Here is a 19799-nt window from a genome sequence, read left to right on the forward strand (position 1 = left end):
CTGTGCCCGGTGTTTCCAGATGCCTCCAGCTGCACTGTTGCCTGCTGTTGCTGGACACCACCGCTCCAAGGGGCCACATGCCGTCGGGGCCCCACCTCTCCCAGAGCATAAAGATCCAGGACTTGCTTCCACAGAGAGTTCTGCCCACATCCCACTCTGCCCACAGCATCGCAGGAGCTGTCCCTGCCCCACTTTCCCAACGCACCGCCAGCCCAGCGGGCTGGCTGGCTCCTTCGGCAGCGCTGCCAGGGCTGCGAGCGGCTGCCATGGGTTGGGAAGGCACAAAGCCGCTGGCTCAGGAGCTGCCCCTCTGCTGGCTCCGGGAGAAGGACTGCGTGCTGGGGGCAGGGTCCAGGTGATGCCAAGAGGAGAGCTCTCGCTTGCTCCAAGGACCGGGAGCCCTTCTCTGGTCTCCGGGGCAGCAGGCATGGGCCCAGCCCGCGGCACTGAGGCGGGAGGCCGGTATTGCGAGTGGCCGTAGCGAGGGCACGCCCCGGGAGAGCGACCCGAATAGGCCCGGGTTATGAATTATAGCCCCATCCGCGGCCGGTGCTTTGTCTCCCGCCTGTGGTCCTGCCCCTCTCCGACGGTAGCGGATGCCCGACGCAGCCCCTTCACCGCAGCGAGGGCTGCCGTGATCGGGCACCCCCCGGAGCTCTGGTTGCCACCTGCCTTCAGGGCCGAGGGGCATCGCCCTGACCCTGCCGCCCCCGTGCTTCGGCCCGCGGGGCCGCCAGACCCGCCGCAGCCCCCCGACCGCAGCGCGGCGGCAGAATCCCGCCGCTCGGCCCCTCCCTCCCTCGGAAAGAAACCACATCAGGAAAGTATTCGGGGTATTTTTAGCGGCTTTTAATGCGATTTCGCAGCTGGAAGCGGGAGGGGCCTCCCCGCGCCGCCCGGACCACCGCGAAGAGCCCGCCCGTCGCCGCGCCAGTGGCGCCGGCAGGGGGCGCCCGCGCGCCGCCGCCGGAGCGGTGCGGCGGCCACGTCGGAGGGCGCGCGGGGCCGCCCCGCGCCGAGGGGCCCGGGGTGCGCGGGGCGAGGCGGCCCCGGGCGAGCGCGGGGGGCGGCGGGGGGTGCGGCGGGGGGGAAGCGGTGGGGGCTGCGCGGCTGCTGGAGCCATTAGCGCGGGGCTGGCGCAGCCGAAGGCCGGGCTTGGAGCTCCCTCCCCCGCCCGAGCCCCGTCCCGGGGACGTCATGGGAGGGAGGTATAAAATTTCAGCGTCGGGGCCGGGGGAGCGGCAGTGTGCGCGGGCGGGCCGGTGTGGAAGCGGTGTCGGTGTACGGACCAGGGCACGGCGGTCAACGGAACCCACGGGCGCAGCGGACGGCCCGGTGGCAGCACTCCCGGCCGGGCGAGAAGCGCCGCGGTGCCATTCTCCCGGGCGCCGACGGCCGGGCGCCGGGCGATGTAGGGCGCGGGGCCCGGCGGGGGCATGAATGGTGCAGCGAGAGGGGCGGGCGCGGCGCTCCCCCCGCGGCGGCGGGGCGGCGCGGGCCGCTGACACGTGCGGCGGCGCGGCGCGGCGGGGCGCCCCCTGCTCCGCGGGGCGCGGGGCGGCGCATGGGGAAGGAGCGCGGCGCGGCGAGGCACGGCGCCTGCCGCTTCTCCTTGCGGAGCGCTGCCAGCTCTTCCTGGAAGTCCTGAGTCGCGCACGGCGCAGTGAGTTCATGCACCTCCTCGCCAAACCTCAGCCTGCGGGTTCTGAGGAGGCTGCCGCCAGCAAACCGCCCGGTCCCCCGCGCCCTCTCGCCGCCGCTCGGGGGTCTCTCCCGGAGGCCCCCGCCGCCGCCCCCTCACACATGAAGATGTACGTGCAAAGGGCTCTGGTAGTGCTCTCCCTGCTGAGCTTCGCTACCGTGAGCCTCTCGCTATCGTCCTGCACCACCTTGGACCTGGATCACATCAAGAAGAAGAGGGTAGAGGCCATCCGAGGGCAGATCCTGAGCAAGCTGCGGCTCACCAGCCCGCCGGAGACCGTGGGGCCGGCCCATGTGCCCTACCAGATCCTGGCCCTCTATAACAGCACTCGGGAGCTGCTGGAGGAGATGGAGGAGGAGAAGGAAGAGAGCTGCTCTCAGGACAACACCGAGTCCGAATACTATGCCAAAGAGATTCATAAATTTGACATGATCCAGGGCCTCCCTGAGCACAGTAAGTGCGGGGCTCCCCCAGTGCCGGCCGGGGTGCCGCGCCCGCGGGGCAGACTGCCCGGGATCCCGGGCGCGGGGGAGGGACGGCCAGCCGGGGCCGAGGGGCGCCGGGCCCCCGCGGAAGGGGCCGCTTCCCCGGCGGGGCGGAGGCGGGCGGGGGGCGAGTCTCCGCCTGGCTGCGCTCGGGTACGGAGGGGAGCGGGAGCCGCGGGGCGGGGGGCGCTCGGACCGGCGGCGGGACGGCGCGGGGCTTGGCCGGCAGTGAGGACGGTGGGTGGCAGGGTCCGGGAGCGGCATCGGCCCAGGCTCCGGCCGGCAGCGGAGAGCCCGTGCCTATAGCCTTGACATCAGGACAAGGAGGGGAGGGGAAGCCATGCGGGTGGCGGGGCGAATGCTGCGCACCGGGCTGGGAGACGGCGCAGGTCTGGTGTTTGGGTGACAGCAGGTAGACGGCCTCCTCCCTGCTGAAGCTCCAGCGCCTGCCGCAGAGATACAGGCTACTGTCCGGTCCGTGCAGCACCCGCGCCGGCAGTAGAGAAGGTGGAGAGGTACTTGCTGAAGTGACTGCTGCTTGGAGGACACTGATGAAGGTGTTACTCAGATAGTATGAGCGTTCAGAGAGCGAGGAGGAGACAACAGGGATGCTGAGCAGGTGTAAAGCAGTGATGCCAAAGGGACCCCCAGGGGAACACAGACATTGAGGAAACATGACAGATGTTGAGCAGGTGTGGAGCAGATGATGAGCAGGCCCAGATGTGGACACTAAACAGATTCAGGTGCAGAAGCTGAGCAGATACAAAGACAGAGACTGAGCAGACATGAACTCAAAGCAGATTGCAGATGCTGAGCACATGTAGGCACAAGCAGTCATTTTGGTTTGTTTAGGATTTCTTAGAATTGGAAGATGCAATCATACCACTATCCAGGGTGTACTCTTGTGAAGTTGTGCCATCCTGGGGACAAGATTTGAACACCAGCAGTTTTGGGGAGGAGCTGTGATTTGGTGGAGGCAGTCTCAGAATGCAGTTACTCTGCCAGGTTTATGTTAATCTTGACATATGATGAGCTGGAATAAGCTACAATGTGGTAATGTAACAAATTTTACTTAATCTCTAGCAGACTGCATTCCATATGGTTATATGATTAGCTCTTAGCTCAGGAGACACCGAGATTCAAGGAACAGAAAGTGCAAAGGTTACCTGTATTTCAGCGTTTTTGACCTACTGAAATGTCATTTGTGAAACTATAAACATATATGGGAAAAACAAGTGTCTGCAAAATAGTACAGCCACACTATGCACTAGCATTTTTGGGGGGAAGGAAGTGGGGAAAACATGAAGCACAACAGTGGCAAATAAAGTTAGGGGTGTGGATTTGGCTAAAATTGAAGGGAAAGTGGAATGAAGAAACAGTGCATGAAAAGGAGTGATGAGTAGGGATTGTGGCTTTGGGAAAATTCCTGAGGAAATGAATGATCCTGTCTTATGTCCCCATAGGACACTGGGACAGTGGGTTCAAAAGACCAAGTAGTGCTGAGATTAAATTTCTGGGAGTGGGGAGTATAGATTCCACCACCCAGAGAAAGAGGGAACTTTGTAATTTGGTCACACTGGGGGAGACTAGCTCCAGACATACTGTGGTGGCAAGAGACACACTCATTTTGAAACCTGGGGAGTTTCATCGCTTACACCATGGCTGAATTTGGCCCCGCATCTTCAGAAGTGGCTGCTGTTCAACTTTCCCATGACTCTGTCACTGTGCCAGGTGGTGATCTAAGAGCATGCTCTGAGCCAAAGCCAGTCTCCTGGGGGGGTGGGGGGGAGGACTACTCCATTGAAGGAACTGCAGTGATGATACAGACAAGTCTGAAATGTGTGCACTCACACAAACTGTTCTAGCTCCAGATTATTAGTCAAGTGTCATATTGGCTCAGAGAACCCATCCTTTTCAAAGATGCAAAGCCCAAAAGTGAGGAGAGCTGAGGAACAAAAATAGCAGGTGGGAGAGCCAAGTTCTCCATCCCTTCTCTGAGCTGCTTGGTGACTCATGGAATGGTCTCTTCCCCTGTGCCTCTCAGGTACACTACCTGAATTAAAAGGTATTTTCTTTCAGAGTATAACTTATTTTTGACCAGCCATTCACTTCAGGCATCTCATAAAACTCATGTGGATCAGACCTGACTTGGTTATATTCAAGCTTGAGAAGCAACAGTCCTGCAAATAGCTTTTTGCTTACCTTCCTGAAGGAAAAACAGATGCCATTTTCCAAGGCAATTAAAGTCATGGGTCACTAGGGCCAAGCATCTATTGCCTTCAAACCTGCCACCTGCAGAGTTGCAGATGGATCAACTTTTTTCTCTAAAGTTATGCAGCTTTGGTATGAAACACCTTGGTGATTCAGGGGTATAATACAGCGTGAGGCAATACCTGCTCACAAACAGCCTACCCGTCCTTATCAGCAAATTTGAACTGCATAGCCATCAGCTTTCCTGGGGCTTGCCAGAAACAACAGCTGTTTATGCTGGATCCAGCAGCATGTGGTGAGCCTGCACCTCAGAGCAGTGGTAGGAAGGTGGAAGCTCCCAAAAGAACCTGCTCTTTCTATCACATTATCCACACAAAGAGGCTACTGGTCTCATCACTGGTGCAGAGAACAGCCCTGGGCATCGACTCCACAGTAATAGCTGGGTCCAGTTGCGAGGCTGTGTCATACCAGACATAGCCTGGCACGGGTGCACAGGGTGTCACAGATTCCTGGTCTCCAGGCTTGGTTACTGCTACTGAGTTGCGGACTGGGAGAGCTTGCAGGAATATTGCCTCCAGGCTTTGTTCTGTGCTGGTGGTGAACAGGTCTGGATTCCAGTGTGACCTGGATGTCCAGACCTCAGCTGGGTCTGGACCAAATTCCCTGAAAAATCTTCTTGCTCTCTTTGCCTGTGACCTCGTGCAAAAAAGTACTTTGCCCCAAAGCTGTCAAGTTTCCTGGGAGTGAGACCTCTATCCTGAACCCCATGCTATGAGAAATGGGCTCTAGCCTCCCAGGGCTTAGAGTGAAACACAGAACACAGCTCCATTTCTGCACCACAGAGGGCTTGTTCCCAGGGTACAACGGGAATGTGACACTTTTAGGGAAGGGAAAAGAGCTATTACTGTTTTCACTGGGAAGGTGTCCCAAGACCACCATCTTGATGGTCAAGTAGGTAGAAAGCAATGTGGCTTTCTTTCTTTCACAGCAGGTGAATTACAATAGATGTAATGTCTTATCACCATGGCTGTCTAATTTAGCCCAAAACATTAAGGAGATGATAACGCATTAGTTGCCTCTCATCAGCTCTGTGTTGTAGGACCATATTGACAGCCTCTAAATAGATTGTCAGATAAAGCACTGCTGTTGGAAACATACTGAGCTAGACTGACCAGTGGTCTGATGCAAAAAGAAATTTCTAATGATAATTGGGACACCCCTTACGGCCAGGCAGTCAGGTCTGAAATGAAAGGGCAGGCTGTTAACAGCACTATTAATAGGGCTAGATGTGCAAAGCAGCTTCAGGGGTTACTGAAACACAGTATCTGCCAAGGTCTAGGACACAGAACAGTAATCAGTGTTAGACTTCAGCTAGGAAGATGTCTTTGGGCACTTAATGAGAACTTGGGTTTTTGCTGGGCTTTTCTGCAGCATCAAACCTTGAATTGGTCACAGGGCTGGAGTCCCCACAGCAGGTGTTTGTGTGTGGCTGAGGGTACTCTTTGTGTTGCAGGGGTTTTGGGTTGAGCAGGCCAGCTCATGCCTGCAGTGGGATCTGGTCTCCTGGGATTCCTGAAAAACCACCTCTTCAATAACAGCTAGAGGCTTTCCTGTGTGGGAATGCTGTTCTGTTCAGTAGTACTAATGACAAAAACTCCTCCAATTAAAGCCCAATGTCAGCATCTGGTCGTTAGCTTATTGAGTAAAATTTCAGCACCCTAAAAGCACATCCTTGAAAACTGGTAGGGTCCTGCTTGCTGAATTTGTGTGTAGCACAAGAGGAAGACCTTATTCTCCATTGATATGAGTGTACATCAGTGTTGCTGATATCAGAATTTGGCATGGGAGGTGAACCTCTGCACTCAGGTGCTGTTTCACACTATCTGTTTTCAGCTGTTTCTCAGGGGAGATACTGATGGTGGGATCAAAAGAGGAGCCTGCAGGACTTCAGGAATGTAACTTGAAGGTTTTTCCAGCTAGGGCTTCTAGCCTGTTTGTCAAGGCTGGAACCATGTCTGGGAACAGGTGATAGTTTTTGTTTCTTACTGTTAGTTTCTTTAGAAGCAATTTAAATATCAGCAGATATAAGAGCCTCCTGCTGCATTGGACAACAGTCAGAGGTCATCTAAGAGGCTCTGCAGGGCTGCAAACAAACTTGCATGTGGACATAGAGCAGGAGCTGGTGTATCTTGTCTGCAGGGAGCTTTCATGATGCTAGAGCCTTGAAGGCTAACAAGGTCAATAGGTGAGAAATGACAGCAACAACAAAGACCTCCATGAAACCAAAATGGTCCCTTTGAAGAGAGTGTTACTTGCTCTTGAGGACTCTGTTTTGGACCTTAAAGGTTTTATCTCCACTCTTTTGGGGCATCTGTGAAATGGGGTTTTCTGTTCAGCAGATATACATGGAAGCAGAAAATTGCCGTATTATTTCCTGCTCATGTGTGTGATCTCCACAGGCCCAGTACTATTAATTAATTTCTTCTCCAGTTCATGAGTGAGAACTAACTTTAAACCCCAGTTCTTTCAGTACACATTGGATAATCACTGCCCTGAAGAGTCTTTGACACCTCATGCTTTGTGTTTTTTGACACTGGGTGGCTTCCATTGTAGGAGGCGATGTCCAGATTTGTAAAACTAAGATTCAGCAGCAATGGGATCACTTTGTGTGTAGCTTCATGTCTCCATCATGAGCAGAATAACAGCATCCTAGCTGTTGGGAATAGACCCCACTAACTGCAAGTGAGGTTGTCCCATTGGTTGTCATTTTGGATGCACCCAACTCATGAGTATTAGCAACATTTGATGAGTAGAGTTAGAAGATATAATAATAAACATACTGTGGTTGATCTCTACTGATTCTTCATCTTGTGGCATTGAAATAATAATGGCAGTAGTGGGAATGTTTGCAAAATGTTGCAACGTAGACCAAATTTGAGTGAATTCATCCTGTGTTATCTTGAGCTAGGTAGCCATGATGGCTAGATGTTTGAATGACAAGTCTCTACTGGAAAGCTCTTCCTCAGACTATATTTATTTGAGATCCTGCCCCTCAGAGATGTGGTTCTCAGTGTTTCTATATTTTTTTCTCCTAGATGAGTTGGGCATTTGTCCAAAAGGTGTCACCTCCAATGTGTTCCGCTTTAATGTGTCATCAGCAGAGAAGAACAGCACCAACCTATTCCGGGCTGAGTTTCGGGTGCTGCGTGTGCCCAACCCAAGCTCCAAACGCAGTGAGCAGCGTATTGAGCTCTTCCAGGTGAGTATTCTCATCATCTTCCCCAGTGTCTGTGCCCAGAATAGCTTGACTCCTTAATGGTTGTCTCAGCTGATATGTGCAGAGCCATAGAAAAGAGAAGAAAGTGCATGCTGTAACCCAGGCTTCTCCCACCATACACAGTGATACACTCACCTTCCTTTCCTTTTACAATGTGGTGCGGCCCTTTTCCCACTTGGAAGGGGAACCCCTCATCAGTGGAGGTGCTCTGACCCTTCTGTCACACCACGTGTAGGACCCTTGGCAGTCTTATTCCTTTGTTGCAGCACAGTTGGTGCTAATTCAATGGATGGAGCTCTCTGTCTTGTCACTGATTTACTAGAAAAACAGTGCTTGCTTTCAATGTTCCCTTCAGCAATAGCTCCCCAGAAGCACAATTCAGGCCACCTGTTAATCCAGATACTTATCTGGAGTTTTCTTTGAACCTAGGGACTGACAGAATAAGGTCTGGTTCAGGCTTGGAAGTTGTAATATGTTGAACTGGACCACCTAATGATACAGCTTAGCATCCAGGCAGCACATTCCCACAGGCTCATATCTGTCCACTTTTCCATAAGAGTGCAGCTAAAATTGTCTTTGGGTGGTACTTCTTGAGGACTTCCTGGAATCCAGTATCAAAGGTCAGAGCAATTCTCCACCAGATGACACAACTGACAAGGAGGTGTTCTCAGAGCTTCTCCATAGGTTCAGTGGTCTGTGGAGTCAACCTGGGGTCTGCAGGAAGGAACACCTTGAATGTGCTGTGTTTGTTTGTCTGGAAGTGGAAAGAGATGTCAGAGCAGAGGCAGAGGTCTCCAAACCTGAACAGCCCTGGTGTGTTTTGACAAAAGTTGAAGTGTGTAGGACACCTGAAAATGGAGTGAGAACTCAATAAATTTGCTTCCTGGGTAGGTGACTTGTGGCCAGATGCTGTATTTATCACTGGCGGTTCTACTCTGAAATCCAGATCCATATTCCACAGCTGTATACAAAAACAAACCCATCTGTTAAATGAATTGCTGTGTACTTCTGCCTCTATATGTGTTTTATAAACAATTCTGAACTGAGAGAGAGGTGGGCTGCTTAGGACACAGAAGTATGCACTGTATAGATCTCTAGAGTTCAAGTTGGTTGTGAAGCATATCCTCACCTGACCCAGGGTATTCCTGGCATCTCACTTGCCAAGACCAACTTTCTAAATTAGTTTTTAGCAATCTGTGGGAGAAAAAAAGACTAAAGGCTATCCCTTCCTTCTGCATGGCACTGGCTGATTTTTTCTACCACTCCTTCTGACACAGATCCTTCGGCCAGATGAGCACATAGCGAAGCAGCGGTACCTCAGTGGCAGGAATGTGCAGACACGGGGCTCCCCTGAGTGGCTGTCCTTCGATGTCACCGAGACCGTGCGTGAGTGGCTTCTGCACAGAGGTAGGGGTCTTAGCTGGACTGTGTGTCAAGGCATCCATAGAAATGGGAATCAATGTTCACAGAGGTATCTTTCTGCTCCCCTTGTTGCAGGAGCCTGGTTCACAGAGAGGACAGGTTCTTTCAGTCTGAGAACAAGCTTTCCTCTAGAGAGCTTCCTCAATGTGCAACATTTGCTATATTCCTGGCTCTCTCCTGGAGCCATGTAGCTCTGTGGGCTGAGTCAGAACAAAGATTAATTCCTTGGAGGAAGTTCTTTACAACTAAGCCCCCTCTGCTTGTCTAAATGATCATAGAAAATGACAAATGCTTTGCTCCAATTTTCATGTGAATTACGGCAAATGTAGTATGGGAAAAAGCAGCAAGGATCCTGGTTTATTTAGCTGTGTACAGCTTTTCAGGTATAAAGGTAAGGAAATACCAGAGGCTGACACACCTAGACCAGCTGTAGGCTTTAACACTGCAGAGAACATACCTCTGCCACCACTGGACAGCCCAACAGATAGTTTCGGGGCAGTTCCCAGCAAGAACACTGACCCCATTCACAGCTGGAGCATAAGGCATCGTGACTCACAGCTGGATTGGCCTCACAGATAGAAGCTAGGTGCCACTGAGGACTGGAATGCAGGTACTGGCAAGCAGCTGCTCCCTGGAAGGGTAAGCTGTGAGCTTGCAGGCTCCTCCTATTTCAAGCAATCTAAGTTGTATCCTGGTGACTGAAGCTCAGAGCTGGAACTGCAGCAAGCTCTGGGCAGGCACACTAGCTGGGAAGACATCACAGAGTATATATAGTGCTGAGGAAAAAAGGTGCTAGGCACCTTGTCAATGCCTCAGGAAACCAGATGTTTTAATTCATGGTGCAACATAAAAAAGGAGCTTTCATAAGAGTCTTATGTTCCTGTAGTCAGGCCCACACAGCATGACTGGTCCAGGAAGTTATTATGAAAGTAGATTTGCCTCTGGAAAGTCTGTGTTACTTAAAATGCTAGCAGTTCAATAAAACAGGAGGTTGCAGCTGCTGAGAAGAATGCTTCCAGTAAAATTACTTGTCCATATCCAACTTGCTTATTTTCAGATTTCTCCTTCAGACACTAAGCAGAAGCCAGATAATAGGTACTGAGGATGGCAAAACTGATTTAAGATACCAAAAGTCAGCTATTCAAAATACTTGTTTTCCCAGGGAAGCTCCTTGAAGCTCACAAATGTTTTTGGATGCTGAATAGCCTAAAAAAAGTAACAAGAAACACCCTTCTTACCTCTCCAGAAAGTTCCCTTTAGCAAGAGCAAGGCTTTTGGCAAAGGTAAAGCTAGTGGATTTTTCTTCCTATTCTTCCCAAGGCAGCATCTGTTCCTCAACTCTGATAACACTCCTGACTTTGAGACCAACCCATTGTCTAGGAGTTAGCACAGCTGTGTAAAACTTCCTTATGCCAGGAGTTGTCCCAGCTGAGAAAGACTGTTTCTCACAGAGTTATCTTTTTTGCAGAGTCCAATCTTGGCCTGGAAATTAGCATACACTGTCCTTGCCATACTTTTCAGCCCAATGGGGACATCTTGGAGAATTTGCATGAAGTCCTGGAGATCAAGTTCAAAGGTGATAAAGAGCTGGGTTAGGGGGCTGTTGGGGAAGGGAAAGTCTCAAGCATATAAAGAAAAAAACGAAGTCTTGCTGTGTGTATTCAAGAACTTCACACTGTGTAACATTTGTCTTAAAACATACACATCTGGGTTTGTGTGTTCATTATTTAGATATATCCACTATATACATAGGTTACAAAAAGAAATAAGGACAGGCTGGGTGGGTTTGCATGAGTGTCTGCAGAAAGGAGTAATTTTATATTTCAGTGTCTCTCTGGGAAGTTCAACTTGATGCCTTCTCAGATTTCCACAGAGGCTCTACTTTCCAGTTAAGTGTGACTGAAACACAAGGAAGTTAGGCATCCTGTGTGAGGTGGCTCAGAGAGTCAGTGGCTTGGCTGGCCTAAGAACTAGGAACCTCCTGGCTTGCAGCCCTGGGCAGCAGCCACTGGCCCCCACAGGCTCCATTTCTGAGGCTATTCTGCAGAGTGCCAATTATCTGACATCTTCTTTAAACCATTCATCTTCCTGCCTATCCTGGGACTCAAGCCAGGAGTAAGTGGGATGGATTAATGGCCCCACCAGCAGTTTGCAAATGGTAAAACAGGTGGCCCATAAGCCTCTATTTCAGGCCTGCAACAGTCAAATTCACCACAAATAAAGGGGTCTCTGTGAGGGAAGAAGTAAGTAGACATGGTGCCTGAACCTGGTTCAAAAACAAGCATGAGAGTGTTAAATTGAAAGGTCTTGTTGCATTCTCCACTTCCTTGCTGATTTCTTCTTTGTGGATCCTGTTTTTCTGAAGGCATTGACAGTGAGGATGACTATGGCCGTGGGGACTTGGGACGCCTGAAGAAGCAGAAAGACTTGCATAATCCCCACCTCATCTTGATGATGTTACCCCCACATCGACTGGAGAGCCCCGTGTTGGGAAGCCAAAGAAAGAAACGGGCCCTGGATACCAACTACTGTTTCCGGTGAGTGAGAAGCCTGCTCAGGTCCTGCGCCTGAGGTGGGCAGGCCTGGCGAGACTCCATGCCACCGGAAAAGGCAGAGCCCTCCAAGGGGGTTGTGGGTCACCGTGGTGTCAGATGGGCCACTGGCCAGTCCAGCAGAGTTGCTGTGTGCTTCTGGCAGAGCCACTGGTTCAAAGAGACCTGCAAGCACCTTCCAGGAACACAGGCTGGGCAGGGCCCTGCAGCAGCCCTGTGCCAGTTGCTGGAGCAGCTGGGTGCTGCCTCCAGGGTGCTGGGAAAGTCACCTGCCAGCAGCACGAGCAGTGCCCGGCTGCTGAGCTGCCACCGCTGCCTGGCTGTGCTGCTCCTGGCGCTTGGCACACGCAGCCAGCACTGCTGGTACCAGTCCTTCTGCTCAGGAAGCTGCATCTCGCAACTGCATGTAAGACCCCCCTTCAGATTCACTGTGTTTCACTACTGTGTTTCAGGAACCTGGAGGAGAACTGCTGCGTGCGTCCTCTGTACATTGACTTCCGACAGGACCTTGGCTGGAAATGGGTCCACGAGCCTAAGGGCTACTTTGCTAACTTTTGTTCAGGCCCTTGTCCGTACCTTCGCAGCGCAGACACCACTCACAGCACGGTACATCCAGTATATTATCCTGCCAGAGCTTGTGATTGCCCCTTCCTCCTTAAGTCTGATCCAGTCTCTTCAAAGCAACATAAGCAGTTCAGATCAATATTTGTGAAAAACATTCCAAGGAAACTGCAGAAAAAAACCTAGATGGCTCAGCAGGGAAAATGTGCTTGCTTTGGAGTCAGTACTGAGTCTGCTTTCAGGCAAATCTTGAGGAGAAAGATGCTGTTGTCTCTTAGAAAAGATGTGAAGCAGCAGGACTGATGGTTTTAGGGTACTTACTTGGCAGTGGCCATAGTATTAATTGAATTGCTCACATCAAACATCAGTTCTCGTAATTATCTTCTCCCTAAATTTCTCCTGCAGTTTGCACTGGACAGAGCGTTTTTCTACACTCTGTGCCAGGTTGTCATAAAAAACGTTGTGCAATGGCATGTGCCTGCCATCTGCTTCTAAAGGGACAGCTATAGCTCAAAAGTGTAGGGAAATCCATGTCCATTTCCAGAAGTGAACACAGCCACTGAGTAAGATCTCCTTTTTCACAGGTATCCTTTCCAGCTGTGTAAATCCTATCTGACCTACAGCGGGGAGGAAACCACTAGGCAGTGAGATTTTTGAGTGAAAACTTTGCAGAATGCAAATGTCTTTAGGTAACTTAGGCACAACCTCTGGTCAGCCTTTGGGAAGAATGAAGTCTGAGCCTGAACAGAGCAGAAAAAAAATAAAAGTAATAGAATAACACAGGCATGGGAGAAGTATAAAGAGAAAAAGACAGATTAAGGATCAGACAGTCTACTTCTGAAGCAGGAAAAGTCAGAGGAAAATCCTGTGTTTCTGCCCACAAAAGTCAAAAGGCAGCAATCCAGATAATGCAACAGCTCACTGACAAATTAATTTCAGATTTCACTAAAAAAGTTACTGGAAAAAGCAGATTCATCTGAAGAAAAAATAACTAGGTAAGGATGATATTTCAGAAAAGATGCTAACATTTTCTTGACAGTCTGCATAGCAGTAAGGTTCACTGAAGCTCAAGGACTAATATCAGTGGGAACAGCTCATCTGTGGGAATGAAGAAGTGAACAGATGCTGGGCAGTAACCACAAGACAAAGCAAGGGAATTAACAGCTTTGAAAGGGTAATGGGCATGTAGCTTTACCATCTGGTTGTCCTGAGAAGCTCTCCAGAAGGTAACTGGACTGAATCAGTGTGAGAGAAAGGAGACTTTAGAATGACTCCTAATGATCTTAAACAAGAAAGGAAATGAGCAAGTGTTAAGGTCAGTGAAGTGATCAAAGAAAACTTTAGAACAATGTAGCTGCTGACAGCTTGCCAGCACCACTTAGGAAAGACATAGTGAAAAGAAAACTTCACCAGTCTGTTTAACTTGCTGTTGAGTAGTGGCCAGAGCACATGATACCCTGTGGTACAGCCAGGGGTATTTGCTTAGGATCCCGGAGAGTTTCTACCACAACAACAGTGATTACATGGATGTGGATGATAGAACAGGATGTATCCTTAGCACCTCTCATCCCCAAAGACTGTAAAGTAGTTAAAATACAATGTGCCAGACTGTCATTTATACCAGATAAGCACTGAAGAGACCACACTAGTGCAGTGAGATCATGCTCACTGCTGAGAAGTGGTCACCTCTGGCAAGAAATGTGGCAACTGTTCTCTAGTGGTTACATGGCTGTAGTGTATAGTCATCTGTGGGCTGGGGCCAGCTGGGAGGAGGAATCCAGTGGGGTCCCACAGGACACTGTCCTGGCTCCAGTATTACAGTGTAATGACTTGGAGGATGGAGTGGAGGGAGAAGGCATCAGAGAGTTCAAAGCTGGGAGGGAATTGTGGATATTTGAGAGGACTGGCATCCATCCAGTGCTATCTGAAGATGTTGGTTGAAATAAGCAGCACTGATATTCTTTCTTCTGGTTTCTTTAATAGAATCCAAGACAGCATGGCCCCAGGCTGGTTACACCCAACCTTGTTAAAAGCAAAAATTGTGACACACTGCTGTACCAAATTAGAGATGAAAGGAGACAACTACTTGCACTCCTTCAAACCCTTAGGCATCAGTCACAGAGAGCAAGGGTATTACAGTTAGGAAAAAAACTCCAAAAAGCTCTTACGAGTCAGACCAGGGCAGGTGAGACTCTTTAGAAGCACAGGTCATGTTCAGGAAGTGGCACATTAGGAGTATTACTCATCTCAAGGAAATACCCTCTGATGAGTATAGTGCAAACACCTAGAGAGTTGTTGACTTGGCAGCCCCTTCCTGTCTTCAACCAACTTGGATGTATTCCTGACCTTGTCACAACATTTACTTTGTTCCTGCAGGTGCTGGGTTTATATAACACGCTGAACCCTGAGGCATCTGCTTCACCTTGCTGTGTTCCCCAGGACCTGGAGCCACTCACTATCTTGTACTATGTCGGGAGGACCCCCAAAGTGGAGCAGCTCTCCAACATGGTGGTGAAATCCTGCAAGTGCAGCTGAAAGGCCCCCTGGCCCACCCAAAGCCAAGGAAAAAACTGTCAGCACCCACTCTCCTGCTCCCAGGCTAACACAAAGAGAACTGGGGGTCAGAGACTACGCATGCTGAGGGCCAAGTGCCAAACCTTGAGAGTCTGGCAGCCCTTGGGGATTTCTTCTGGAACACTCCTTGGTCGTCTTGGCAGTGTAATGTTCCTTCTAGGAAGTACTTTGGTGACACAAAAGCCACACTCTCCAAAATGGCTGGACAGTTGGTGCAGAAGAAAAGGATAATGTGGAAGAACTGCAGTGTATTTGAATGCTGGGTGGTTGAGATGGGAAAGCAAGAGAATGAGAAAGCAGGTGAAAGGGAGAATGGAAAAGGGGAGATATTGTCTATTCTTGCTTTAGCTATCTTAAGACCTTAGCCCTCCCCATTAGCCTGAAGTATTAAAGGTTTTCCCTGTAGGAGGAATTTTTGAAGGTTTCCTTAGAGAAGGAAAATGCACCAAGCAGGGAAGCTGCTAAGAGAAGTGCTCAGACATACACTTAAGACTTTGTTCCTCAGAGCTGTGCTCCAGGAATCCTGCAACTGAAACTGTGTCTGCCAAAACCGCTAAGTTCAGTTGACAGATCCTGGCTATTGGGTTCTAAATGCAAACTGCAAGGCTCCCAGTTAGCCTACCAAAGGTGGGCAAATACAAGAAAAGAGGGTGCTGAGTCCATTTCCAGAGGGACTGAAGTCTCCATTCAGCTCTTTTACCTTCCTGGAGTTTTTCTAAGAGATGATTTTGCAGTCAGAGCAGGAACATCTGTGGGTACCTGAATACTGGGCCTATTCATTTGTGATCTGATACACCCTGAGGACCTCTTGTCTGTTGTGGTTTGTGAGGTGCTTTGGGGTGTTCTGCACCTGTTCTGCATGATGACCTGAACTTGGTCTCACCTGCCAAGACTTAAAAATAGTAATCTCAAAAACTTTGTAAAAAATAAATATTTGGGGGGTGGGGGGGAGATGCTGATTTTTTCACACGAAGTTTTTTGTTGGAGGGTTATATGATTTGCTGGTTTTAAACTGCTACTGTTGTGGCATATTCAGTCTAAAATTTTTACCCTTTCCAAAATGTTTCTTCAAAAGAACAGATAGAATTTAGGTCAGCAAGAAAATTCCAAAATGGAAATTTCTTATTACCCTCAGACTGTACCTGGTGTAAATGTGCCCTGTTCCAACCTAGTCCTTCAGACATGTACATCACTGCTGGCATCTGCTTTTGATAGATTCATATAAAGCTCCCTTCAAACATAAAACACTTTCAACAATACTGTTTAAATATCTAAGACAATGCAGTTGCCACAGCTGACAAATGTTGTATGTCCATTTGAAGATATATATGGTCTGCCAGTACAGACCTGTACATCCAGGTAAATAATACACCCTTCCTCTCATGTACTGATTTCATGCTCGTAAAAGATTACAGATGCTGCCCAGGCAAGAAATCAGTGTAGTCCTTTAAATGGGCTTTTGCAGCCATAGATACTCCCAGAGGTAAAAATCTCTGGTGCTGAATGCAACATGAGACTCAGAGGCTATCTCTGATATGCCAAAACACAGCTACTTAAAAGTCCTGTTCTAGAGACCACAAAGGTTCCTCCCTGTCTCCTCCCAATTCCTGGTTCCCAGCAACTGAGTGTAAAATGACACCTAACTCCTTAATCACTTGTGGCCAGGGCTCTGCACGGTCAGCTCAGAATCCAGCTCTTCCATCAAGCCCTTCACAATAGCGAAGCCACAATAGTGGCTGCTTCCATATAGCTCATGTGGGGCTGCCAAACAGTGTAAACTCAAATGTCTTAATAAACCATAAACAGCCCTTCCTGAACCATCACCAGCTGGATAGAGGTTAGCAAGGGTGGGTCAGTGGAGGCAGCCTGCCAACCTGTATGCCATTTTGGCCAGGGCACACATGCCCTGATAGGGGCACTCCCCAGTGCTTTATCCTTTTCATCTCTGGGGCTCCCTGACCTGTGTGATTGGTGTGATGATGAAAACTCTGATCAATCCTGCAGCACTACAGTATCGCTGTGCCCTGTGCACCTCTCAATGCCCAGGCTTCCCTGCCACCTGCCCAGGGAGGGAGCAAATAAATGCATTATGACTACACCACCATGCTGATAGACATGCCAGAAATTCACTAGCTACAAGTGTGTGTGTGTGTGTGCATGTGAGAAATCCAGATGCCTATTGGCATAGGAATTCTCTCTGATCTCCTTTTAGTAGCAGCCTCAAGGGAGGTTTTGGTTTACAAGCTGCAGTCTATTATTTGGTCATTGTTCCTCCTGAACCTTGGGCTGGCTTTGCTCCCCATCCAACTGAAGGGCTTCCTTGCTAATAAACAGGGAAGCAAGGAGGGGAGCTGCAAAGGGTCGAGCAAAGTTCTGTGTGGGACTTGGAGCACATTGGAACCACCCAAGGATTAACCCTTGCAGCCCCTTGAGGTGGGACTGTCTTATTAGCCCTTGTTCACTGCTGCTCCTCAGGGACAGGAAGGGGCAGCAGAAAAACCAAGCCTTTTGCCTTGAAAATCAGGGTGAAGAGTCCTGGGGTGTCCAACCAGTATAGACACAGGTAGACTCATGGGAACAGTAATTTTTGACATCAAACACATTTCAGTCACTGCTTTTCTGTTCAGCCTTCCATTTCTGTAGCGACATTTGAGAATTAGATTTGAGAGACAGGCTCTGAATTATTTTTCTTAAAAATGAAGTAACTTTTCTAGGGGTGTTTTAGCTATAATTGAGCAACAAACTATACTAGCTACATGAGGCTTAGTAACAGACTGAATACACTCCTGGGTGCAAGTGTACCAAAATGTTTCAGGACACTTGTGTGAGAAGGCAGAGGGCAGTTACTATGCTGTTACTAGCTAGCAAATTGAAGACAATGGGAAAGAAAAAGTGAGATTTTCATTGCCAACACTGAATACAGCTCTCAACAGTTCCCTTTTGTTGTTTTCAGAAACAAACAAAAGCTGATGAAAACAATCCCAGCACAGTTTGTCGCTTTAACAAAGATCAGTGGTTAGAAAGAGTGAAAAAAAACCTATTATGCAGTGCCATAAGGCAGATCCTATACAGATGATCAAACAACCAGCTGTGCAGTCCCTGTTTCTCTGTGGCAAACTATTATAGTATGCAAAAGGCCTAGACCTGAACTTGAACACCTTGTTTTTCAGGCTGTAGTGCACTGTAGAGCTCTGAGAGGAATACTGCTTCAGTGAGTACAGAACGTACACTTATACCTCAGCACAGAATGGTCTTTGCAGACTAAATGAGTCTTTGTTCCCTGGGCTTTGAATTGGATGGTCTTTAGCAATCCCACTGCACTTACATAAAGCCCATCCCTGTTACCACTGTGTGAACTGGGATATGCTGCTTGATGTTTCACCCTCCCATATAACCAACAGACATCAATACACTCAGTCAGAAAGATGGACTGTGCCCAACAGTAATACAAGACAAACACACCTGTCCACTCCTCTAGCAACAACAGCTCTGTTCTGCTGGGTCCTGGGATGTCCTGTATCTCTCTGTTGTGGCTACCAAATTTTCATTTTCTCAGTTCACAGATCCTCTTATCTTTCTGTGCTGCTCTGAAGCTTTCCTTATCTGTGACTAGAATGTCCTCACCAGAGCACATATACAGGAGGTCTGGCTCAGGTTTCTTTGTAAATGCAATCACTACAGCCATTCTACAAAGAGGATCCATTGCAATGTCTTAGGAGGCAGGTGTCTTCAATATGTTCTCAAGTCCAATGCAGGGTCAGGTTGAGTATCACAGTGACCAGAATGCAACTCTAGAGACAGCTCCACTGTGCAGAAGAGGTTTTTTGCCCACTACAAGTGTTTCAAGTGGCATACAAAAGAGTATCTCTGTAGTACTGGCTTGTCTTCTCTAATAGGTAATTGAAAGGCAATGAAGTCAATCATGAAAATACAGTTTTCAATACATATGGAGTCAACAGTGTGGTATCTACACACTTGGAAAACTATACTACTTTGTGGTCTTATTGGCAGCATATAATCTACATTAATTGTGGTTTAGAATTAACAGCAGCAATTTGGATATAGTGCAAGGATGCAAATATGCCTTCTAATTCTTTAAAAATAACATCTATTATTTTTTACGTTCAAAATCAGTATAGAAAATATTGGTCAAAAGCTGTATAAAATTACTCTGCTTAGTAAAAGAAAACCTGGACTTTCAGATCTCTGCTTTACCAGTATTTTCTTTTGCATACAGGGAATTCATTTAAATCCTGGTTAACTTCTTATGCAGTTCCAGAAGTGACAGATGGAAACAACAAACTTCAGTGTGTCTTGTCCTCTCTTTAAGAGAGGCTTCAGATACAAATGCAAGATCCTTTATCATGCAACATGGAACAGATGAGACAGTTTACTCATTATGAAATAGATTGTCTTAGAAATGAATTCTGGTGTATCAACAAGAAATACAGCAAGTGAAAACTGTTAATTAATAATTGCCATTTTCTAAATGACAGTAATGCATTTGAGATGCCACTTATGCCCACAATTACAGAAAGAATATGGCACAGCACTTTGGACGTCACAGTGTGTTTCTAGGAAAGACCAGTTTCCAAGATTAAAAATCTCAGTTACTTGGCTGCTTTATAACACCCTTATGTAGTGCTAGGTTTCTTAGATACAGAGATGGTCTGAAGGCATTCAACCATGCAGCTGGGCCCTTTCCACTGGCCTATGAATTAATGAAAAGTATACTTAGGGATAAGGACCTTTCTATCTAATGATATAATGGTTTCTTTACAGCTGTGGTTTATGGCAGACCATTCCTCCACTCCTCTCCTCCCCTCTCCCCATTATTGTTTTCCCACATCCTGCAAACTTAATGAACAGCTTCCAGGCAGAAACACTGTCCCCTAGGCTGGTTTATGCTGCTATTGTTAACTTAAACCAAACAATACCAAGTGGTACCTTCTGAAGACAAAGACTTATTTCTCCCTCTTTCAGGAGGCTTGTGATCTTTGTAAAGGGTGATATTC

General features: G+C 48.6%; 1 protein-coding gene across 1 annotated transcript; it reads left to right on the forward strand.

Annotated features, from left to right (window-relative positions):
- The first annotated feature begins 1110 nt into the window (after window positions 1-1110).
- Window positions 1111-18985, forward strand: TGFB3 (transforming growth factor beta 3). Its single transcript, XM_053979197.1, has 7 exons — window positions 1111-2155; window positions 7494-7657; window positions 8953-9082; window positions 10566-10673; window positions 11463-11634; window positions 12102-12255; window positions 14587-18985. Exons 1-7 carry the CDS (start codon window positions 1441-1443, stop codon window positions 14743-14745), a joined length of 1602 nt encoding a protein of 533 aa, XP_053835172.1. The 5' UTR covers window positions 1111-1440; the 3' UTR covers window positions 14746-18985.
- The last annotated feature ends 814 nt before the right edge of the window (window positions 18986-19799 follow it).

Source organism: Vidua macroura, chromosome 6, assembly GCF_024509145.1.
Source record: "Vidua macroura isolate BioBank_ID:100142 chromosome 6, ASM2450914v1, whole genome shotgun sequence".
NCBI classification, from domain to species: Eukaryota; Metazoa; Chordata; class Aves; order Passeriformes; family Viduidae; genus Vidua; species Vidua macroura.

What these genes read in the sequence shown, in the direction of transcription:
- TGFB3 (XM_053979197.1), top strand. Translation starts at nt 1,441, where the DNA reads ATGGTGCAGCGAGAGGGGCGGGCGCGGCGCTCCCCCCGCGGCGGCGGG. An exon ending in TGAGTGGCTTCTGCACAGAG is followed by an intron (nt 9,083 to 10,565) that starts GTAGGGGTCTTA and finishes TCTTTTTTGCAG; the next exon opens with AGTCCAATCTTGGCCTGGAA. An exon ending in CCTGGAGATCAAGTTCAAAG is followed by an intron (nt 10,674 to 11,462) that starts GTGATAAAGAGC and finishes GTTTTTCTGAAG; the next exon opens with GCATTGACAGTGAGGATGAC.